The following is an 18168-nucleotide window of genomic DNA, read 5'->3' as shown; positions in this document are numbered from 1 at the left end:
CGCGGCGGCGGCGGCGGCGGCTGCGGCAGCGGCCGCAGCAGCTTCCTTCTCTTGTCTCATAGTATTTCTCTGCATCTGTTGTCTAATCAGGAATTCTCTCAGTCTCTGGCGCTACAAAATGAAAACAAATTGTCAGTAAAACATGTCGAGTTGACAACCACGATTGATAAGCAGCTAAAACTATGATACCTGTTTGTGCTTCTCCAGTTCAGATGGACTAAGGCCTACTAAAGTTGCATCCTGAACTGCCGGCATGTCAGGCATTTCTTGAGTGCTTTGCAACGATGGTGGATGAGTTGTGTCAGGAGGACGAAGTGTCAGTTGTTCTTGAGATCCAGACAGTGGTGGCACCCTCGTGTTGTAACTCTCTGTTCCTATATTCTGCTGATTTTGTGGTTGCTGGAGCTGACCCTGTGCCACCTGACTATGCTGTTGGTTGATTTGAAGAGCTCCAGTGTTGTGGCTGATATCAAGAGGTTCTGTTCCTATGGAACTGTTGTTAGGATGAGTTGGTGGTACCTGGTTAGCATGGGGAGAGGTTTTATAACTTGTGCTTGCCTCTTGGGCAACAGAGGGTGGCCGAGGAGGTTTATGAGTCGGAGCAAAATGATCTCTAGATTGTGGCCTTGAAGGTGGTTGCGAACAAGGATCAGGGGATTGGAAACGTGGAGTAGCAGGGGACTGAACACTGTAGGCGTCACTAGAGGGACCACCAGGGGTGTGTGGAGACAGCGAACCACACTGTGACTGTGGACTAGATGGCACTCTAGCACATGGATCCTGTTGCATTACGGGTTGTCTCTGAAGTCCCAGCAAACAACCATCACCTGATTGTGGTCTGGGAGTTAGTGGCTGAGCGTGTGGGTCGGACAATGCATGCGAGGGGGACTTCTTGTGGCTTTCAGAATGATGATTGGGGGACGCTCCAGTATGAAATGTGCCACCTTCTGCTTGATGCATTCGTGGTGTTAAAGGTGCCTTAAATAAACCATCTCCAGGCTCTACCATCCCTGCCGGGGAGCCAGTGGGCAGGTCAGGTCGTCCAGCTGCTGTGGAGCGTGGAGAAGGTGCTCTCATGTCAGCCCTGTACTGTCCTGTGCTTGAAGAAGAGGAAGCCATTGCGGAGTGTGATGGAGAGGCACCATATTCTAGCCGCCCCATTCCTTGCTGGATTCTAAAAGGGTCTCCATGATGAGGATTGTGGGGTGGCGAGAACATGGGTGATTCTCCAAGCCCAGCTCCTCTTGAATGGGGACTTTCTAGAGGTCCGAGAGACTCCTGAGAGCCATGGTGTGGCTGTGGAAGATGACCTTGTTGGTGCTGCAGCAGCTGTGATCTAAAGTAGGGGTCAACTTGCTGGGCCCGTCTAGGGGTTCCAGGAGTTCCTGGTTGCATGTCAAATGGGCCAAGACTGGCTGGCCGTCCCTGAGGAAGACCCTGTGGGCCGGAAGCAGAATAACCTGAGGAAAAGGCGTGTAAGGAGCTGGGTCCAGCATGAGAGAGGGGTGTGGTTGGGTGGGAGTGAGATGTGGGTGACTGGGAAGGAAGCCTGGTTAAGGGATCAGTCCGGATTTCTGCAGAACCGGGAGTTTTACTAGGTCCATCTGAGAAAAACACAGAGGATGATCCTGAATCTGGAGGAAAGGGAAATGGACTTTCCGCAGAGCTGGGTTGGGAAGAGAGTGATGTCGAGCCTGAAGGTGGTGGGATCTGTAGGTGCAAATTGGGTCTTTCCCCCTTCATACGCCCAGGCTCCATCTTGACTGAAACCTGACTCACGGCCTGCTGTAAAAGAGTAATTAAGCTTATGAATCAACACTGATCTACAATTAAAATAAGAGACACAAATAAACATTTTATTCCGAAATTACAAACTGTTTGTGGTGCATTAACTCACCTTCTGTGCCTTGTTAATACGCTGGGCTGCTCTGTTATCTTTGGCTTTTTGCTAAAGATTAAAAGAAAATAGAGGTAAGGTTACCTGTTGAATGCTTAAAATATATATCTACAAGCTGTTGACTTGTCTTGAGCTTCAAATTAGTACCAGATAAGGAGTCTTGTCCGCAGCTGAAACCTTCCTCCAGATCTTCATGATTTGTTTACACCGACTGGCCCAGTCTGTGACAATATGATGATATATTGAGTATGATTTAAAAAAAACAAAAAACAACCGGTTGCCCTGGCAGTGACGGTAAATGCATACACACTCACCTGGGTAGTCCTGTTTAAGGTTGGGAAAGTTAGTGTTGGCATAAAGCACAGGCGAAATTGTCGAGAGTTCACCCAACTCCTCATCCTTCTCCCACCGCTGGAGACTGCGCTGGTTGTAGGACAACCCATCACCCTCTGCCTCAGTGGGGGTTGGTGGAGATGAAGGAGTTACCGGAGTTGACGGTGTTGCCCAGGGACTGTCTTCACCTCCATCTGGACTGAAAAGCCCTCCACGTTCCCTGTGCAAAAATTTGAGGTTATCGTCTCATGCAAATTGAAGATTTAATGGGATATTGGGGAAAATGATATGATACGTTTGCATTCTTACCGCACGTCAAAGAATGGTGATTGAGAGAGGTTAGGAAAGGCATCCATCATTCCAGCTGGGGGCAAAGACCCTATAAGTAGATTTGCATTGTATGAATTTCAATTTGAAGATCAGCATTATGTTCAGGTAGTAATAGACATCCAAATGCAAACAATATTACTGTAAAGTGTCCAATGATGTCATCATTTAATGACATCCCATTTACCTGAGAGGAGAGTTCTCGATGGCTGAGCATTCTGACTGAGTTCTCCCTTACTGCCCTCCAAGATAGGCTTCATGCCCCCTAAAACTGAACCATCTGACACTCCCAGAACTTTCTTGAAAAACTGCTCAGAGTCCTGACTTTCTACTCCTTGCAGAAGATCTGCCACAAAAGGAGAGGCACTTTAGTTTTACATCATGATAGGTATTGCAACTGAGAGTGTGTACTGTACAGTGCATTTTACCTTTGCTTTTTGCCCCCATTAACTCTTGAGAATCGGCTGATGCCTGGTCCTTCAGTGATGACAGGGGTGCAGAAACTCCTAATAAAATGACATGAACAAACGAATAACATACTGTAACAGACAACACATCTAATTAGAATGTGCAAGTGCAAAATGTTCACATACCTGCACCTTCTCCCTGAGGTTGGGGGGCTTCTTCAATCTCTTGTTTGAGAGAAAGATTATCATCCACAGAAGGATCCTTGGCCTCAGCTAGTGAGCAAAACCAAATGGTTCAGTAACACAATTTACCAAAACATTCCCTGTGCTACAGATAAGATTGTTGTTCTTACTGTCTGGGGCAGCAGTTTTGACCCCCAATGGTGCTGGTAAAGAAGGTCGGAAAAGGCAAGGGCTTGGTCTGTGTCCTGAGGGTATCATCACGGCTTTCTTACTCAAGTCTATGAGTGTCTTTCCAAAGAAGGCCTCCTGTAGTTACAAATATTTTAAAATTAATAATATTACTTTTGATCAAAAATAATATAAAAAAAGACATGAGGAGAGAAATGGTGACGCACCTGAAGATAAGATGGAAACATATCCTCCAGTTTGCTCCTCTTTCGGCCCCTGCGTTTCTTTGCCTGTTCCTCACCGTCAACTGGTTTAGGATCCATGATGTTATCTGTGTCGGGGTGAGGTCCTGTGCACAGGACAGTGAAATTCAGTTGTCATATACAGTATATATATCCCAGGTTATGGAATGTGGTGTTTGTGTATCTGCCGAGATTCACAAAACATATGTCACCGAAGTGTCTCCCAACGTTCCATTTGTTGGTGGTGCACTCAGGCTTCAGTCATGAGGACAAAGATGACACTAATGGCACCTTTGATGCTTTTTTTTTAAGCTGTTGCCATTACTCTGTTTGTTTACACAACTCTTCTGCTTGAACAGCAAAATAAGTCACTGCACTCACTGTTACTCAACTGTTACAGTAAGTGAGGTCATGTATGCATGACTGGAAAACTGAACCTACCCAAAATCTTATTTAGTACAAATAGTTCTGTTCTGTTCTATGATGCAAGAGTGTTTCAAATGGTATTATATCATTCATTCAAACTGAAAAGTCAACAGTTTTCACCAACCTTCCTCGATAGTCCTTTCTATTGGCTGTCCATCTAACATAGTTTCTCCAGCCAGCTGGGCAAAAAATTCTTTCTTTAATCGTGTGTGGCACTTTCTCTGTCGCACCATGAAGCCTCCTATTCCTGTTAAAATTGTAAAATAAATATTAATGAACACTTTTTAAATCAACAGTAATCCACAAAGATGCAAATCATTATTGAGTTCAATTCAGGTCAGCGTACCAGGCCTGTAAGGTTTCCTTTTTCTTTTTTTACTGTCATCTGTTTCTTCAGCTCCTCCTTTAAGACCTTCACCATCAGCCATGCCGTCATTGCCTCCCTCTGCACCTGCGTCTCTATCTGCACCACCCTCTCGGTCAGGGCTTCCAGGGTTGTCCAAGTCTCCACAGCCTGGATGACCAAGACATTTATTAGTATTTTTATATTCATAAGGGGAAAGTTCAAAAGTTGTTACACAAAATAAAGTCCAAGTGCACTAACCTTTCCCATCCTCCCCTTCTGCATCCACCTCCCTCATATCTATTCCATCAGGACCTCCCTCCAAACATAGAGTGCCAAGACGGGATCGACGTTGTCGACGTTTGTGCAAGGGAGACATGGAGATGCTGCGCAGCAGTGACATACCCGACTCTGTCAGCCATACACCCTCCAATCGATAAAACTGGGGTTCTGTAAGGTGTAAATGGTAAGGAATCAAAAATAAATTAGGAATAAATAACCGTTTTGCAGCAGACAATAAAAAGAGAAAAAGAAATGAACAAACCTGGCTCTTTGATCTTAATTGAAGCCATTATGGCGGACTCTACTACTGTGAATGTAGACAAAAAGAAGTTATTTAATGAGTACAAACTGGAAAATAAAACTTTTATACAAACTAAATTTGAAAAAACGCTAGCAAAAGTAGACAAAATATAATGTGTCATTTTATGAGATACTCCAAAGTCCAAACACACCGTCTTTTTTCTGGTGAACATATATGAAATTATTGTCTCTTAACACCTGCCATTGCATTAAAAAAAACAAAGCTATGCATCGATTCTGTGCATAAGCTTAAATGCACAAGATTATTTCACAAGTCTTTTATGCAGTAAGGATGGGCCAAAATTCCAATCACAAAAAAACTGTATCCACAATTGAGTGCAAAAGAAAAAGGGACACCTGCTAAAAGTTGCATCTGTCACATCAATGTGAACTTTTTAGTAAAAAACACTGAAGTTCTTTTTACACAAAACATAAGAGGTTTGAGTAGATTACAAAATGATGGACTCCAGCCTTTGTTGTATTTTTGGAAACCATACCAGTGTTGTCTAAAATGCTGTGTGTACATTCATATGTATGTACATATGTACATCATTCTCACTTACCCACAGGTTTTGGAACATATGGGATGCAGGAAGTACAGGCAAAGCCTTCATCAGAAGCTTGTTCCACCTCATCCTCTGTGTACAGACTCTCACAGACAGCATGGACCCATCTAAAAAAACACACCAACCTTGATCTGACACACTTTCCTTAGGAAATCACACAGCAAATTTAAGATGTACTGGAATAATTCATGATATGAAAAATGCATGACTAATCCATGCCCCGCTTGTCTTCATTAGCTGTGCTCTAACGAATACTAAATAATAAAGTTTCTGCATTTGTAGCTACACGTCTGTAGTTCTAATGAGCGACACCCACCGATCGCAGTACTGACACTGCAGAAGCAACTCCTCCTCCATAAAGTTCTCTTTGCATACTGGACAGGAGACGAGGCTGGCACAGGGGCCGCAGTGTGTGTAGTTATTCTGCCATTCGCAGTGGAAACCCGGTGAGTTGGAACCACACTGCACACAGCATACACACCTGCACGGAAAGTTTGTCTTTGTAACAACAGCTACTGGTCAACAACACAAATATGAATCTAAATTAAGCACATTCAGAACAGAACAAAGAAAAGGAAGAACTGGCTGTTGAATTGCTCACAACTGTCAGACGGGGCTGTTTTACATAATATGCAAATTTACTTGCATTCATTTCCATCTGGTCCCAGTGACGGCTAGAAAAAAGAGCAAAGCATCATAATTGGTCTTTCGCTCACCATTTGCACTTCCAACCGCCTTTGGGTACAGTGTGCAGCGGAGGGTCCAAACAATAGGTGTGATAGCTGACATCACAGTCATCGCACAGCAGCAGTCGGGACGGATCCGACGCTTTCCCACACACCTCACACACGATACACTCCAAACAACGCCAGCCCTTACGCAGCATTGTCTTGGTGATCTGCGGAAGACACAAGTTTACAAAAAAACCTATCTGGATGAACAAAGTGTTCTTGTGAAATACTGGAGACTGTCCATCTGCTTACTTTGCTGTTTACACAGTAAGGATGGTAACACTGGGCACACTGAGCACAAGCCAACAGCTGCCCCTCCATGCCTTTTCCAAAACTGCCACACACAACACACATATCCTGCAAACAAGAACGTGAAGAGATTGATCAGTACTTGATATAAAAATAACAATAGAAATACCTTGAAGCCACAGAGTCTATCAAATCACAATATATGGTACCTGCAGCAGGACAAATTTGTCAGTGTTTGAAAAAAGAACCACTGTGTTCTGCATGGTGTCATCTTCCTCATCCTCTTCCTCCTTATTTACTCCAGTGTCTAAGGTCATGCTTAGCTGTGAACAACAATAAAAACAAAAAATATTATAACCAGGTTTGTCAACAATTAAAAATGGTTTAATCAGATTTATCTGATTAAGCAACAACAACGTTTTCTGTATGTTCCTGGAAGAGAAAGACAAAAACAACAGTAGGTTGATGTTTGGGTCTCTCATCTAATGTAATTTGTGATTAATATCAAGCAAAATGTGCAGAAGTATAACTAAACATTTAGCCTCAAACAGTTGGTGTGTTTTTTAGTCATATATCCTGATGGCAGCTTGTTGCCTGGTCTGAACAAAGCCATGGGCCTCTGGTCTGAAGTTGAAGACCTGAGATTATTTTGAGTGTGAGGTGTTTTGGTGAACCTGAAACTCTTTTATGCAGTGTTTGTAAATGACAACGTGTATTAGAACAATGATAATGGATAAATGGACCGTGGAATTATCTGATATCCGTGTGCATCAATCTGGCTTTGCATTAAAATGACTTAATGCTTTTCACTTTTGACAGCCCTTGTTGTAAATCAAAAAAATAATAATCTGAAAGTCATGTATATCCAACTCACCAAGACGGCATCAATGCAAGAGGCCATGGCTTTAAGCCGCGACCTCCCTCCCCGTCCTCGCCCTCCACCACCTCCTCGAGGTCTACGCCTCCCAGGGAAACTATTGCTTCGACACTTTGGATGGGAAAAACAATGAAAAATCAATGAAACTCTGTTGTGACTATGTGTTCTCAAATATTTTTAAACATGACTGATTATTAATGAAATCACCTGTTTGACCCTTGAGCGTCCAGGGGATCCTCTGCGTTTCACCTTGTCCCTGTCGCTTCTCAGTGGTTCGAAGGGAAGTGAATCATCTGTTTCAGTGAGCAGGCTGTCGGCATGCAAGCGGCCAGGAGGTACTAATCCAAACTCCATGGACAGCTGAGAATCCAGCTCTCCTGGTGAACCAAGAAAGCCACTGCTGCTCTCATCTCCGTGGCTCAAGTTGGAAGTCTCATCTAGCAGCAAATCCGGCTTGATATCTTGCTCCAGCAGTTCTTGTTTAATGTCATCGTGAAGTCCTTCCACTTTCATTTGCTCATCATCATCTTCTTCCTCTTCCTCATCAGAAAAAGTGAGCAATCTCTCCTCCATGTCCATTACAGAAGTGTCTTCTTTTGTGACCACTGATGAAGCCTGATGAGAAGGAAAATGATGGTTCTTGGATAAAGTCCTCTGCTGATCACCTGGGAACAACTGCTCAATTTTGTCCACAAAGGAAGTAGCAAGTTGATCTTTGCTTAATGGTTTTGACAATGGATGATCAGCGCCACACGTTGATAACTCTGGTAATGCATGTGAAGCTTCCTCCACTGACAGTGTTGCCTTCTGCTGCTCCACATCCATTTTTGTAGGACCCTGTTGTGAAACCCCTGTTGGATCCTCACTGAGCTTGTGAGATGACGGATCTGCCATGCCTCTCGCGGGTTCTTCTGCACATACATCAGAGGGTGGACAAACCGTCTCCTGTTCTCTTAATGTTTGTGCTACATTTAAAAATAATGAAGAGTGTTATTAGGGTTTCTGTGGGAAATTTGAGGATAAGAAATAAACAGACACACAACAAATACATTTTTGAGACCGAGGTTTTCACTGCAGTAAATACATCTAATACACAGCTAAATACTAGATGTATAAAGAAGAAGGAAAACAAATCAAATCCTAATAAATTTTATTAGGTCAATTCATAAAAAGGTTAATGTTATAATGTTGAGGTTTTTCAAGGTTTACATATAGTAGAAATGCTTTCAATTGCAAGTTTACCTGTAGATTCTGATGGAGCAGCAGAAACATCAGAAGTTGTTGTTTTCTCCTCACAATCCATGGTATCAACACCCGCAACATCCTCACCTAGAAACAAAGGTTGTTAAAACTACAACCGTGACACACTTAAGTCAATTGCACAAATACATAAGACTTTTCTTACCCAACTCCATGGGCGTCTGTGTGTTGGCAATTTTTTCAACCTGATCTATTTTTGATTGGCCTCTTTGTCCCGATGACACTTCTGATGTGTCTGTCTGCTCCCTGGTCAAGACATCTGTTTGGACAGGCGTCTCCACTACATCCATGTGTCCTGCAGGTGCTTCTACAGTGTGCTGATGAGTGACCGGAGGCTGGTGATGATTTTGTTTACAGAGTAGGCAAACAGACTTGTGTTCTGGAAGCTCACTCGGTAAAGCACACTCACTGTGCACCCACCTTAAAAAGTGCAGATATCATCAAGATCAAAGAGTGTTAGAAATTCAAAGTGTGCATCCCATCATTACTTTTGTGAAAGTGAATTTAGCTGACCTGTGGCACATGCTGCAACAATGCAGATCAACAGATGGGCTCGCAGTTTTGCCGCATACTCCACAGACGCAGCTGCGGCGACGCTGGCAGCCCTCACATACTGTATAGTTATCAAACCACTGCACCGAACCTGGCAGCAACAGGCCGGGAGCACCGCACTCCGCACATACACGACATCTCTGCCAAAGTAAAAATTAGAATGCTAACAGTTAAAAAAATAGCTTACTTACAAAAGTTACTCACTGCTGTGCTACACTTCAAGATAAAATTAACACCTACAAAAATAAAAGCTGTGCAAACGCAACTTACTCTGCATTTCCATGGGTCTGTAGGAAGAGAGTCCATGGCTGGCTGAAGACAGAATGTGTGGTAGCCCTTATCACACGCATCACATACCAACATTTTGGAATCTTCACCTGGTTGTCTGATAAAATTAGCAGGAAAAAAACATTACTCATAACACAACATAAAACTAACTCTTCACATTAAAAAAGCAATGTTTACTAGGTGAATTCCAAAGTGAAACATTTCAATCCTTTGCACAAATTTTACTTTCACTATTAAGGGTGGACTCACCTGCAAGTCTGGCACACCTTACACTCTGGACACTGCCATCCTGCACGCTGGATGGGTGTGGCGCCAATCTCAAGGCATGCTGCATGATAATGCTGACCACAGCTGGTACAGAACAGCAGATCTGTCAGCTCACCAACTGAGTCACAAACTCCACACCAAGCATCTTCACCTGCTGGATTTAAAACACATAAAAGAACAAAATATTATTACAAATCTGTATTTTAATTTTCAAGTAAAGGCTGCAGAGCAGCCAATCAATCAATGTCTCCTTACCCAACTCCTCAGCCTTGTCTATGTGTTCTGGACAAAGCAGGACCAACTGCTTCATGGACTGGAAGGATCCACTGGCTGCTGAGCAGGGGAAGTGGTAGAACCGTAAGCAGCCCTCAGCATGGCATTGAATGGTTGCACCTAGCCTTCTGCAGTATTCGCACGGCTGAAACAAATCAAGAAAGGGCCACGTTATGGGAGGTTCTGTTGACGTCTGGTTCATTAAAAATACAGTCTGCGGACACCACACTAACCTGCTGTGTCCCTGAGATAACAGCTTTATCCACATTCTCCAGCTCCTCGTTGTCCAGTTTTTTTACTCCCTCTGACCAAACCGCACACCAGTGATGAACCCAGCAACCCCCTGTTTATTACAGAGCCTGACATCAGTGATATATTCTTACCTCCTGCATTTCTTGTACACATAATTAAGAGGAAAACCATAACACTGCAAACTAATAAAAGATAATAAAGACATGCAAATTAAACCTGAATCATCAAAGAGTGTTGCAAGACATGGGGATTTGGAAAATCCAATGGAAGACAGGTCATCATTTCCAGGTTGTGGCAGTGGAGATGCTGATGGCTTTAGGGTTGCCCGCTCCATTGATGACCCAAAATGTCTTAGTTCCCGCTGTCCATGCAGACTCCGGTCCACACAGTTGCAAAGCACACATGCTCTTGTGTTCTCCCTGTATGGTATTATAAAAAAACATTGAAGAGACAATCAGTGATTCACTTGTTGAAAGTATTCATTTTGAACTACTGTGAAGGTTTAATACAGCAATACAAGCAAAATTTATGATCAGACTGGACAACATACAATGGTGGGCTGGAAGAGGCTGTTGTTGCAGAGTTGTCCTCAGAACCAAGCAAGCCAGTGGACACCCCTTGGGAGGAAGAGGGCTGCTTTGTAGGGGCACTGTCATCAGCTACAAAAAAAAGGAAAAAAATCTCACTTCAAAGCCATAAATTTACTTTACGCTATGCATATATACTTTCTTGCTTTTTTCTTTTTACAAAAATTTGAGTATAATACCTGTTGGTTCAGAGTCATTCTCCTCACAGTTGGATTTCTGCTCGTCCATCCCCTGTACTTATTTTGACCTCCTTGACAGAGATCTGTAAGGAGAGTTTGGCAACTTGTGAATAATGAACATTAGAACAGGGGCCGACCAAGTCAAGAATACATTAATTCCAAAACAAAACTCTAGTTATTTTTTCAATTAATCGATCTTGGTGCGTAGAATGATAATTTGTATAAAATTGAAATATGCTTATTAAAACCCAAAATTTTAGAAATTTTTTTAGAAAAAAATGGATTTTAGATAACTTGTCTCTACAAATATTTTTGTATTATCAAAATAAAAAAGTGTTGTGATACATCAGACTTTGTTTATTTTGTTCAAAAAACACATACACTCAGCTTACTGTTAAAGAAATTATAGATGTTTTTATATCACAAACATCTGCTCATAACACTAAGATGGTTAAAAACTGCTGAATAATTCAGTGTTTGATTAGTCATAGGTTGACTAATCATTCTAGCCCTAACGCTAAAAGAATATTAAAATCAGGTTTAATGTCACAATACAGTAAAAAAGAGTGTCATTAAAGTGCACTATAATTCACCAAAGAATATTGATTTGTGCACTAGTTCCCTAATTAGTTAAGTTATGCATGCAGCCATACATTAATCTTCTTGAATGTGTCTATATTGTGGGTATATTTAACCCCCAATTACTAAACGTTGTATATCTAACATACCTGACGGTCGTCATTTTGTACGATGGGAACATTTACGTTTGACCAATTTCTGACATAAATGGTAAACAAACCAAAAACGCAGAGATCCATTACTAAAGACAGACAATATACTGTGCAGCTTTATCCAACAGTAGAAGGGGGATTTTATGCAAAAACCATCTCTGTGACCGTCATGGAGAAAAAATACTCTGAAGATAGATTTGTTTATCACATTTTAAACTAACAATCTCACGACATCTCTGTTAATGGTGTAATTAATGTTTATTGTCTAAAACAAGAGGTCTAAAATGCTATAAACAACAATAATGCTTTTTTAATGTCAACAATTCGGATGGTTACCATCATGCGAGCACCATTAGCGCTAATGCAATCGCGCTTTCTCGCAAACTCATTAAAAATAGCGCCAGTGTTGCACAAGACACATCGTTCAAAACTGCTTTAGAGCAATAGACAATATTTACCCATCAATGTAGGATCCAATCCGCAACAGTAAAAGCGACAATACAAACGGAATGTAAAAAAAAAATTGGTAGTATCCCAAATAAAACAACCGTAATATGCGATACACAAAGAAAACACAACTTCCGTGTGCTAAACTTCCTGTTGCAGCGACTCATTTCGGGCAGAACCTTTGTCGATCACATCATAGTTCCGCTTTGACATCCACGCCGTACAAAATGTGTATAACCAACAATGTACGACTAGAAGAGCTCACACTTTAACACTAGTATTTCCTTTCATAAAAAAGAAAACATTCTATTTTACAGCTTAACTTTCAGTCAATTACAGACAATTATAAACACAAACCATCGTAGATTCACAGGACAGATGTTATCATATATACACAAGACATGGCATGTGTTTGTTTTAACCAACATTAGGCAGCAAACGCCAGACAAACTAGAGTGAGATGATCTACCGATGTTTTTGGTTTTAAAAGGATCAAAACAAAATGATTTAAACGAAGGACAGGCTTTAAGACAGCACATCGGTGTTCCCGAGATTATAAAATGAAAAACTCTTAAATCGCAAAAATTAATTTCAGTGAACGAATTTTTAAGTCGTGCTTGTTAGAAAAGCAATTCGTAACCCAAAATATATAATGCATGTGCGGAAATGTATTATTTAAACATGTAAACGCAGTTCGTAGATCCATCTGCATTTTGGCGCAGATGTGCATGTCTACATTTGGATCTCCTGATCGGATGTGTATATTGTGGTATAATAGAGTTCAATATGAAAACCCAGGCAAATACAAAGCTACACAAAAACAAAACTACAGGAAAATATGATAACACAAACACATGCACCAGACTTTCTCTGAGAAACATTAACGCTGCATCCTCACTACGATAATGGAGAAAACACAAAAAAGTAGTACATAAACCAAATGTTACCTTGTGAAACTGTGGGAATTTATTTCTCAAATTATGTCGTAAATGAAAAGTGAGGTCACGTTGGAAAATTAATGTTTTCACACCCAGGCTGGCCGAGTTTACATTAAAAGTGTAAACGTTTACATTTCAACTCTCACGACAAAGTACCCATATTCTGCATCTTCTACCAACATTCTACCAACAACCTAGTAGATCTGGATAGTCCATATTAGTAAATTCTACCAACAACCTAGTAGATCTGGATACATGTTTTATATCATGTATAAATGCAGCACTAAGCACAATTTCTAAATGTAAACAACGACTTCAAAGGGTTGGTTCTGTCCAGCAAATAGCCTGCTCCACGCCATTGGCAAAACATTTGCACGGAAAAGCTAACAACTACCAGGGCTGACGTAGCGCCAAAGTGTCCCGGGAAGACAAACTATGGCAAATTCACTGTGACTCTAACACCACAGCGTTTATTTGTAAACATGAAAACCGGTAACATCACTCATATGATCAAAAATGCAGTTAAAGTGAAAGATAAATCAAACTTTAGTCTGTGTCCAGGTGACATCGTTAGTTCTCCAACAAATAGACGGCACCATCTGATCGCAGCTAACAGCTAGCTGCGATACCATTACCCGGTCTAAGGTCAGGTTGGTGTAGGTTTCTGCGTGTCGCAAGAGAAGTTAAAAAATGACGTAAATAAATCGAACTCACCTCACAAAAACAATATCGTCTCTTCATACATCAGCAAAATCCAAACAAGCACGCGGCTTCCCCAAATGCTGCTGACGGACGCTTCATTTTGTGCACCGGACTAATGCTGCGGCTTAGCCGGCTGGAGGGAGGGAGAGTGGGGGAAGTGCACGTCGGCGGAAGGCAGGCTGGACGGTGCTCCTGATAGCTTAGCTTTCCAGATAGAAGGATACTGCTGCAACCAACCAACAGTCCGAGGAAATCTATTAAGACCCAAGCTGAGTATTTAACCCGCCCCGGTTAGAGTCTCGCAGCTTCCTACAGTGAATACAATCGCTGCCTTGCCTGCCTTCTGGATGTAGCTTTCCCGATGCTAACATAAACTAGCATCTGTTCTGGAATCTGACGCTGGCGAGGTCGTCTAAGCTGCTGCAAGTTTACACCAAAATAAACAGTCCGGAAATTATAACCAATGGAGTTTCATGCGTCCGATATGTATATACATATACATCTCCCTCAATTTCGGGTCGATATCAGGCGCTCATGTAACCCACATTTGCATTCTAACTTTCCACTGGGGAACCTGGGTTCGGGTCAATAGCATCTTTACTGGGCTAAAACTGCGCTGCGTCTGTTCCGCTGAACGAACGACTAGCCAGTAGCTAACAGCAGTGGCTAATAAGGAGAACTACGTCAAAATTAATTCATGCAAACGAACAAGGAATATGTGTTTGTTTTGTTTCAACAGTGTACAGGTTAGGTCTGAACACCTGGAGTTTCCCACTGAATAGCCTTGTACGTGGTTGCTCCTTTCCACTGACATTAGAAGGGGATTTTGAATGTGTGGAGAGTGTGGGCCAAATGTAATATGGTGGATATTAGATATTGGGTCATTAGAGTTTACGGATCCAGGGTAGCCATTTTTCATTACATCGGCGTGGCTGTCAGACCAAAAGCGGTGGTGACATATCGAGCCGATGAAAACGGTTCTGATGCACCTTTTTTCTAAATAATAATAGCATTTTAACATCACAGTGTGCACATGCTACAAATACGTTTCGCAATTAGAGTGTTAAACAAGGTGTTGACTAATCGTGTTTTTAAATTCATACATAACTGCGTGCTTGTAAATAACCGGAGAGAAAAGTCCCTGATCAGAAACGAACCCCGGTCTCACAAGTTCACCCGCAACTACCCAAAAATAAGTCGGTCAACGTGACGTCAAGTAAACATTTTCACACGTTTTAAGGTGTTTGCACTGTTGTTTCACTCACATATATACGTGGATTTGTCCGAAGTAACAGATTCACCAACAAATGCACTTCAATGCGCATTGAATGTCTTTGTGCACAATGTCACTATCACAAACATAAAACCAACAAAACAAAAAGTAAAAAATAAAAAAGGTGACTGAAATGTTAAAAGGAAATTTAACAACTGACTTATATAAATACAATTAAAAATCACAAAGATATAGCAGCAGAAATTGAACAACAAAATGGACTATTTATGCCTATCAAGCTGATAAAGCAAGGTAGTATTAATTATGTTTTTTACGTTTCTATAAGTCTTAATTAGTAGATTACAAGTGTATAAGTATTAAATCGGAAATATTTACATAATTAAAATCTATAGGGAATGTAGACCTTAGTGTTAACAGAAGTATTTGTAATCATAAAATGTAAACAGGGCTTGAAATTATCATTAGAGCAAAATTATACATTTCTATTTTTTTATTGGTCTAACAAGCTGCAGTTTTAGGACAGTTTCAAAATCTTCCAACCAAATGTCATAACTTCTCGAGCCACTCTGTGAACCAATGACCAGGGGCAGTACAGATTAGCTGTCAATGAAATTATAAACTCATATGAAATTAGATTAGCTCACAGTTTGTCCCATAATGGGACTTTATGAAAAGGTCACAGCTCCTGGCCACACCAGCTCCAATCTATCATGTCCAAGAGAACCAAACTGGACTCTTTGACCCAGAAGGAGAGAATCTACTGTGTCATGTTTAGCATTAATGTATACCATGTACTACAGAGTTTGGCTTTGTTTCTATATATGCAAAAGGTTATTACCTCAATAGCTGGCAGTATTACAGTAAAAGGGTGGGGTTTTCAAGAAGCACATGAGGGAAAAGGGTATGATGTTGTAAGATCAAGATTTTTTCCCCCCACAATTAACCTTGCTTGTCCCTGTAAAGCACTAAGTGGTTGTATAAGATGTACTATTTACTTTTAGTATCACTATATACAGGTCACAGTCACACACTGTCACCAATGAAGAGGGGGACCAGCCAAAACTGGTTTTTCCTTTATGGAAGTATTTAACTATTCATAACCCGCAAAAAGACTACTGAATTCCACAGCCTATAGTGCTGTAATGTGTGCCACACAATAAATTCAGTGACCCAATTCTCACCACACAGAACCCCCCAAAAACTGTCCAACAAAGCACTCTTCCTCTCAAGTGTTTCATAGTATGACTGTTAATTACTATGTGATTCTAGTCATCGATTCGACATCACAAAAATTTGTCAGTTTTGTGTAGACCTGTGTTGTTTGTGCATGTTCTCATTTTGAAAATAGGTTATTACTGGTCCCCTTGACAGGATTAGTTAACTCCCATTCAGCTTTAGCCAGATTGGATTAGATTTTGGGGGGCTGAGTCCAGTTGAAGCACAGTAACTGATTGGCCGTTGAATGTCAGTAGAGGATGGTATTAGGACACTGTGCTTCTCCCATTGGCCAGTCAACAGAGCCCATCTGCCTCCAGTATCTCAGGGATAATCCTCTACGATACGTCCACAGATGTTTATAACAGCATACAATGGTGGAAGACACTGCATTGTTCAATTTTGACTTTGACATAAAAACTCAGGAGGGAAAAAGTGAAGAATATCTGAATATATATTATATATGAATATCTGTTGTTTGCATTTTTTATTATTACCTTTAACCGTTGGTTTTGATAATGTGGAATTGAGTGCTGTGTTCTAATTAGTATCAGTGTTATAAATTGCATTTTAATCATAATCTCTGGGCATATAGCGGATAGATTTTTAAAAATATGTTTTATGTATGGAAAATCTGAAACAATGGAAATGGGATCATACATCTGATACACCACAAGGGGGTGTATAACCTTGGGGTATACAGTAAGTCTAAGCTGACAGTAAATCCAATTCCAAAAATTGTTTTATATAAACTACGAATTTAAAAAAAGATCATTACTAGCTAACTGTGAATTACATACTAGAGTTAATAATAGTTGCTATAAAATTGGAGTATTTAGGAATCAGTAACCAGTCTAAATCTGTACATATTACAGCATTATATGTATATAAGATTCTGACTAATGCAAGGAGTTTCAAAATGATTCTGAGGTTGAATTAAAACGGTCACCTTTAACATCCTGAAAAAACCCTGATGACTCCGTTTGGTACGTGATAAAGTCTGAGTCAAGTTGCTGGAACAGCGTGAGGAATATTAAGTATGTCTGGGCTTTTTATTAACCAGTTCCTTAGACTGCATAATGACCCAGAGAAACTGAACCCTGTAACATACATTATACACAACCAAAAGCACTGGAACGAATTTTCTTTGGATCTAAAGAAAATGGGCCTAATGTTTGATAAAATGTCACTTTAATTTGTTCTTATGATAGGGATACATGTGAGGACATACGGTACATGTAGTGGAATAATTATAATCTATTAAACATTTATATATTATGATTCAGAAGGTAAAAAAATAAAGAATCTATTGTGGATGGACTAAATCTGCTCCCATCCTTTCACTAATTGCATACACATATTGTACATACAGTACATAAGTGTGTCTGTGAAAACAAATACATAATGGTACAGTTCTACACTCTTTACATCTGCCCTTCAAGATTATCTCTGTATATATGTAAGCATATATACACCGTATCTATACCACTGTAATAGGAACCAGTGTTTTCCAAATTATGGATCGTGTCCCAAAATAATGCCCAGAGGACCAAGTAATACCAGTTTTGTCCACAGGAAGTCAAGGTTTTCTGGCCCATCAAATCACCATTATTATTTTCTAAATTGCTGAATAATGTAAGCCTGACAATTTCTGTCCAAATTCTTTTTACAAGAATTCTTCTGATAATCACTTACACACATTGCCTAACACTTCTTCAACTTTAGGTTTAATCAGCAGCAGGTATCTGCAACCTACCATCTCTTTTTTATATGGTAAACATTACCATCAGGGTACACCCTGTCTACCTGGAAATGAAAGGGGAAAAGAGAAAACACAGGTCAGGGCAGATGAACACACCACCAGACACGTTTTCTGGCCCATCATATCACCATTATTATTTTCTAAATTGCT

At 40.8% G+C, this 18168-nt stretch overlaps 1 protein-coding gene across 1 annotated transcript in view; it reads right to left on the bottom strand.

Annotated features, from left to right (window-relative positions):
- kmt2d (lysine (K)-specific methyltransferase 2D) overlaps positions 1 to 13271 on the bottom strand; it is a 28159-nt gene extending 14888 nt beyond the window's left edge. Inside the window, 34 exon segments of the mRNA XM_025059409.1 lie at positions 1 to 4; positions 7 to 111; positions 190 to 1785; positions 1898 to 1948; positions 2045 to 2118; positions 2212 to 2450; positions 2540 to 2609; positions 2745 to 2903; positions 2986 to 3063; positions 3151 to 3237; positions 3318 to 3453; positions 3543 to 3664; positions 4108 to 4230; positions 4330 to 4497; positions 4588 to 4776; positions 4871 to 4915; positions 5472 to 5581; positions 5791 to 5955; positions 6191 to 6372; positions 6458 to 6562; positions 6664 to 6777; positions 7329 to 7442; positions 7539 to 8296; positions 8574 to 8660; positions 8737 to 9011; positions 9105 to 9283; positions 9414 to 9528; positions 9681 to 9852; positions 9954 to 10116; positions 10205 to 10314; positions 10440 to 10642; positions 10774 to 10882; positions 10990 to 11072; positions 12179 to 13271. The exon segment at positions 1 to 4 is cut by the window's left edge and continues 80 nt beyond it. Coding sequence (XP_024915177.1) covers positions 1 to 4; positions 7 to 111; positions 190 to 1785; positions 1898 to 1948; positions 2045 to 2118; positions 2212 to 2450; positions 2540 to 2609; positions 2745 to 2903; positions 2986 to 3063; positions 3151 to 3237; positions 3318 to 3453; positions 3543 to 3664; positions 4108 to 4230; positions 4330 to 4497; positions 4588 to 4776; positions 4871 to 4915; positions 5472 to 5581; positions 5791 to 5955; positions 6191 to 6372; positions 6458 to 6562; positions 6664 to 6777; positions 7329 to 7442; positions 7539 to 8296; positions 8574 to 8660; positions 8737 to 9011; positions 9105 to 9283; positions 9414 to 9528; positions 9681 to 9852; positions 9954 to 10116; positions 10205 to 10314; positions 10440 to 10642; positions 10774 to 10882; positions 10990 to 11038 — 6256 coding nt within the window. The 5' untranslated portion in view covers positions 11039 to 11072; positions 12179 to 13271.
- Positions 13272 to 18168: the final 4897 nt, after the last annotated feature.

This window comes from Cynoglossus semilaevis, chromosome 10, assembly GCF_000523025.1.
Source record: "Cynoglossus semilaevis isolate Cse_v1.0 chromosome 10, Cse_v1.0, whole genome shotgun sequence".
Taxonomy (NCBI): domain Eukaryota; kingdom Metazoa; phylum Chordata; class Actinopteri; order Pleuronectiformes; family Cynoglossidae; genus Cynoglossus; species Cynoglossus semilaevis.
The sequence above is the reverse complement of the archived record's forward strand: the minus strand, read 5'-3'. Positions and strand labels throughout refer to the sequence as shown.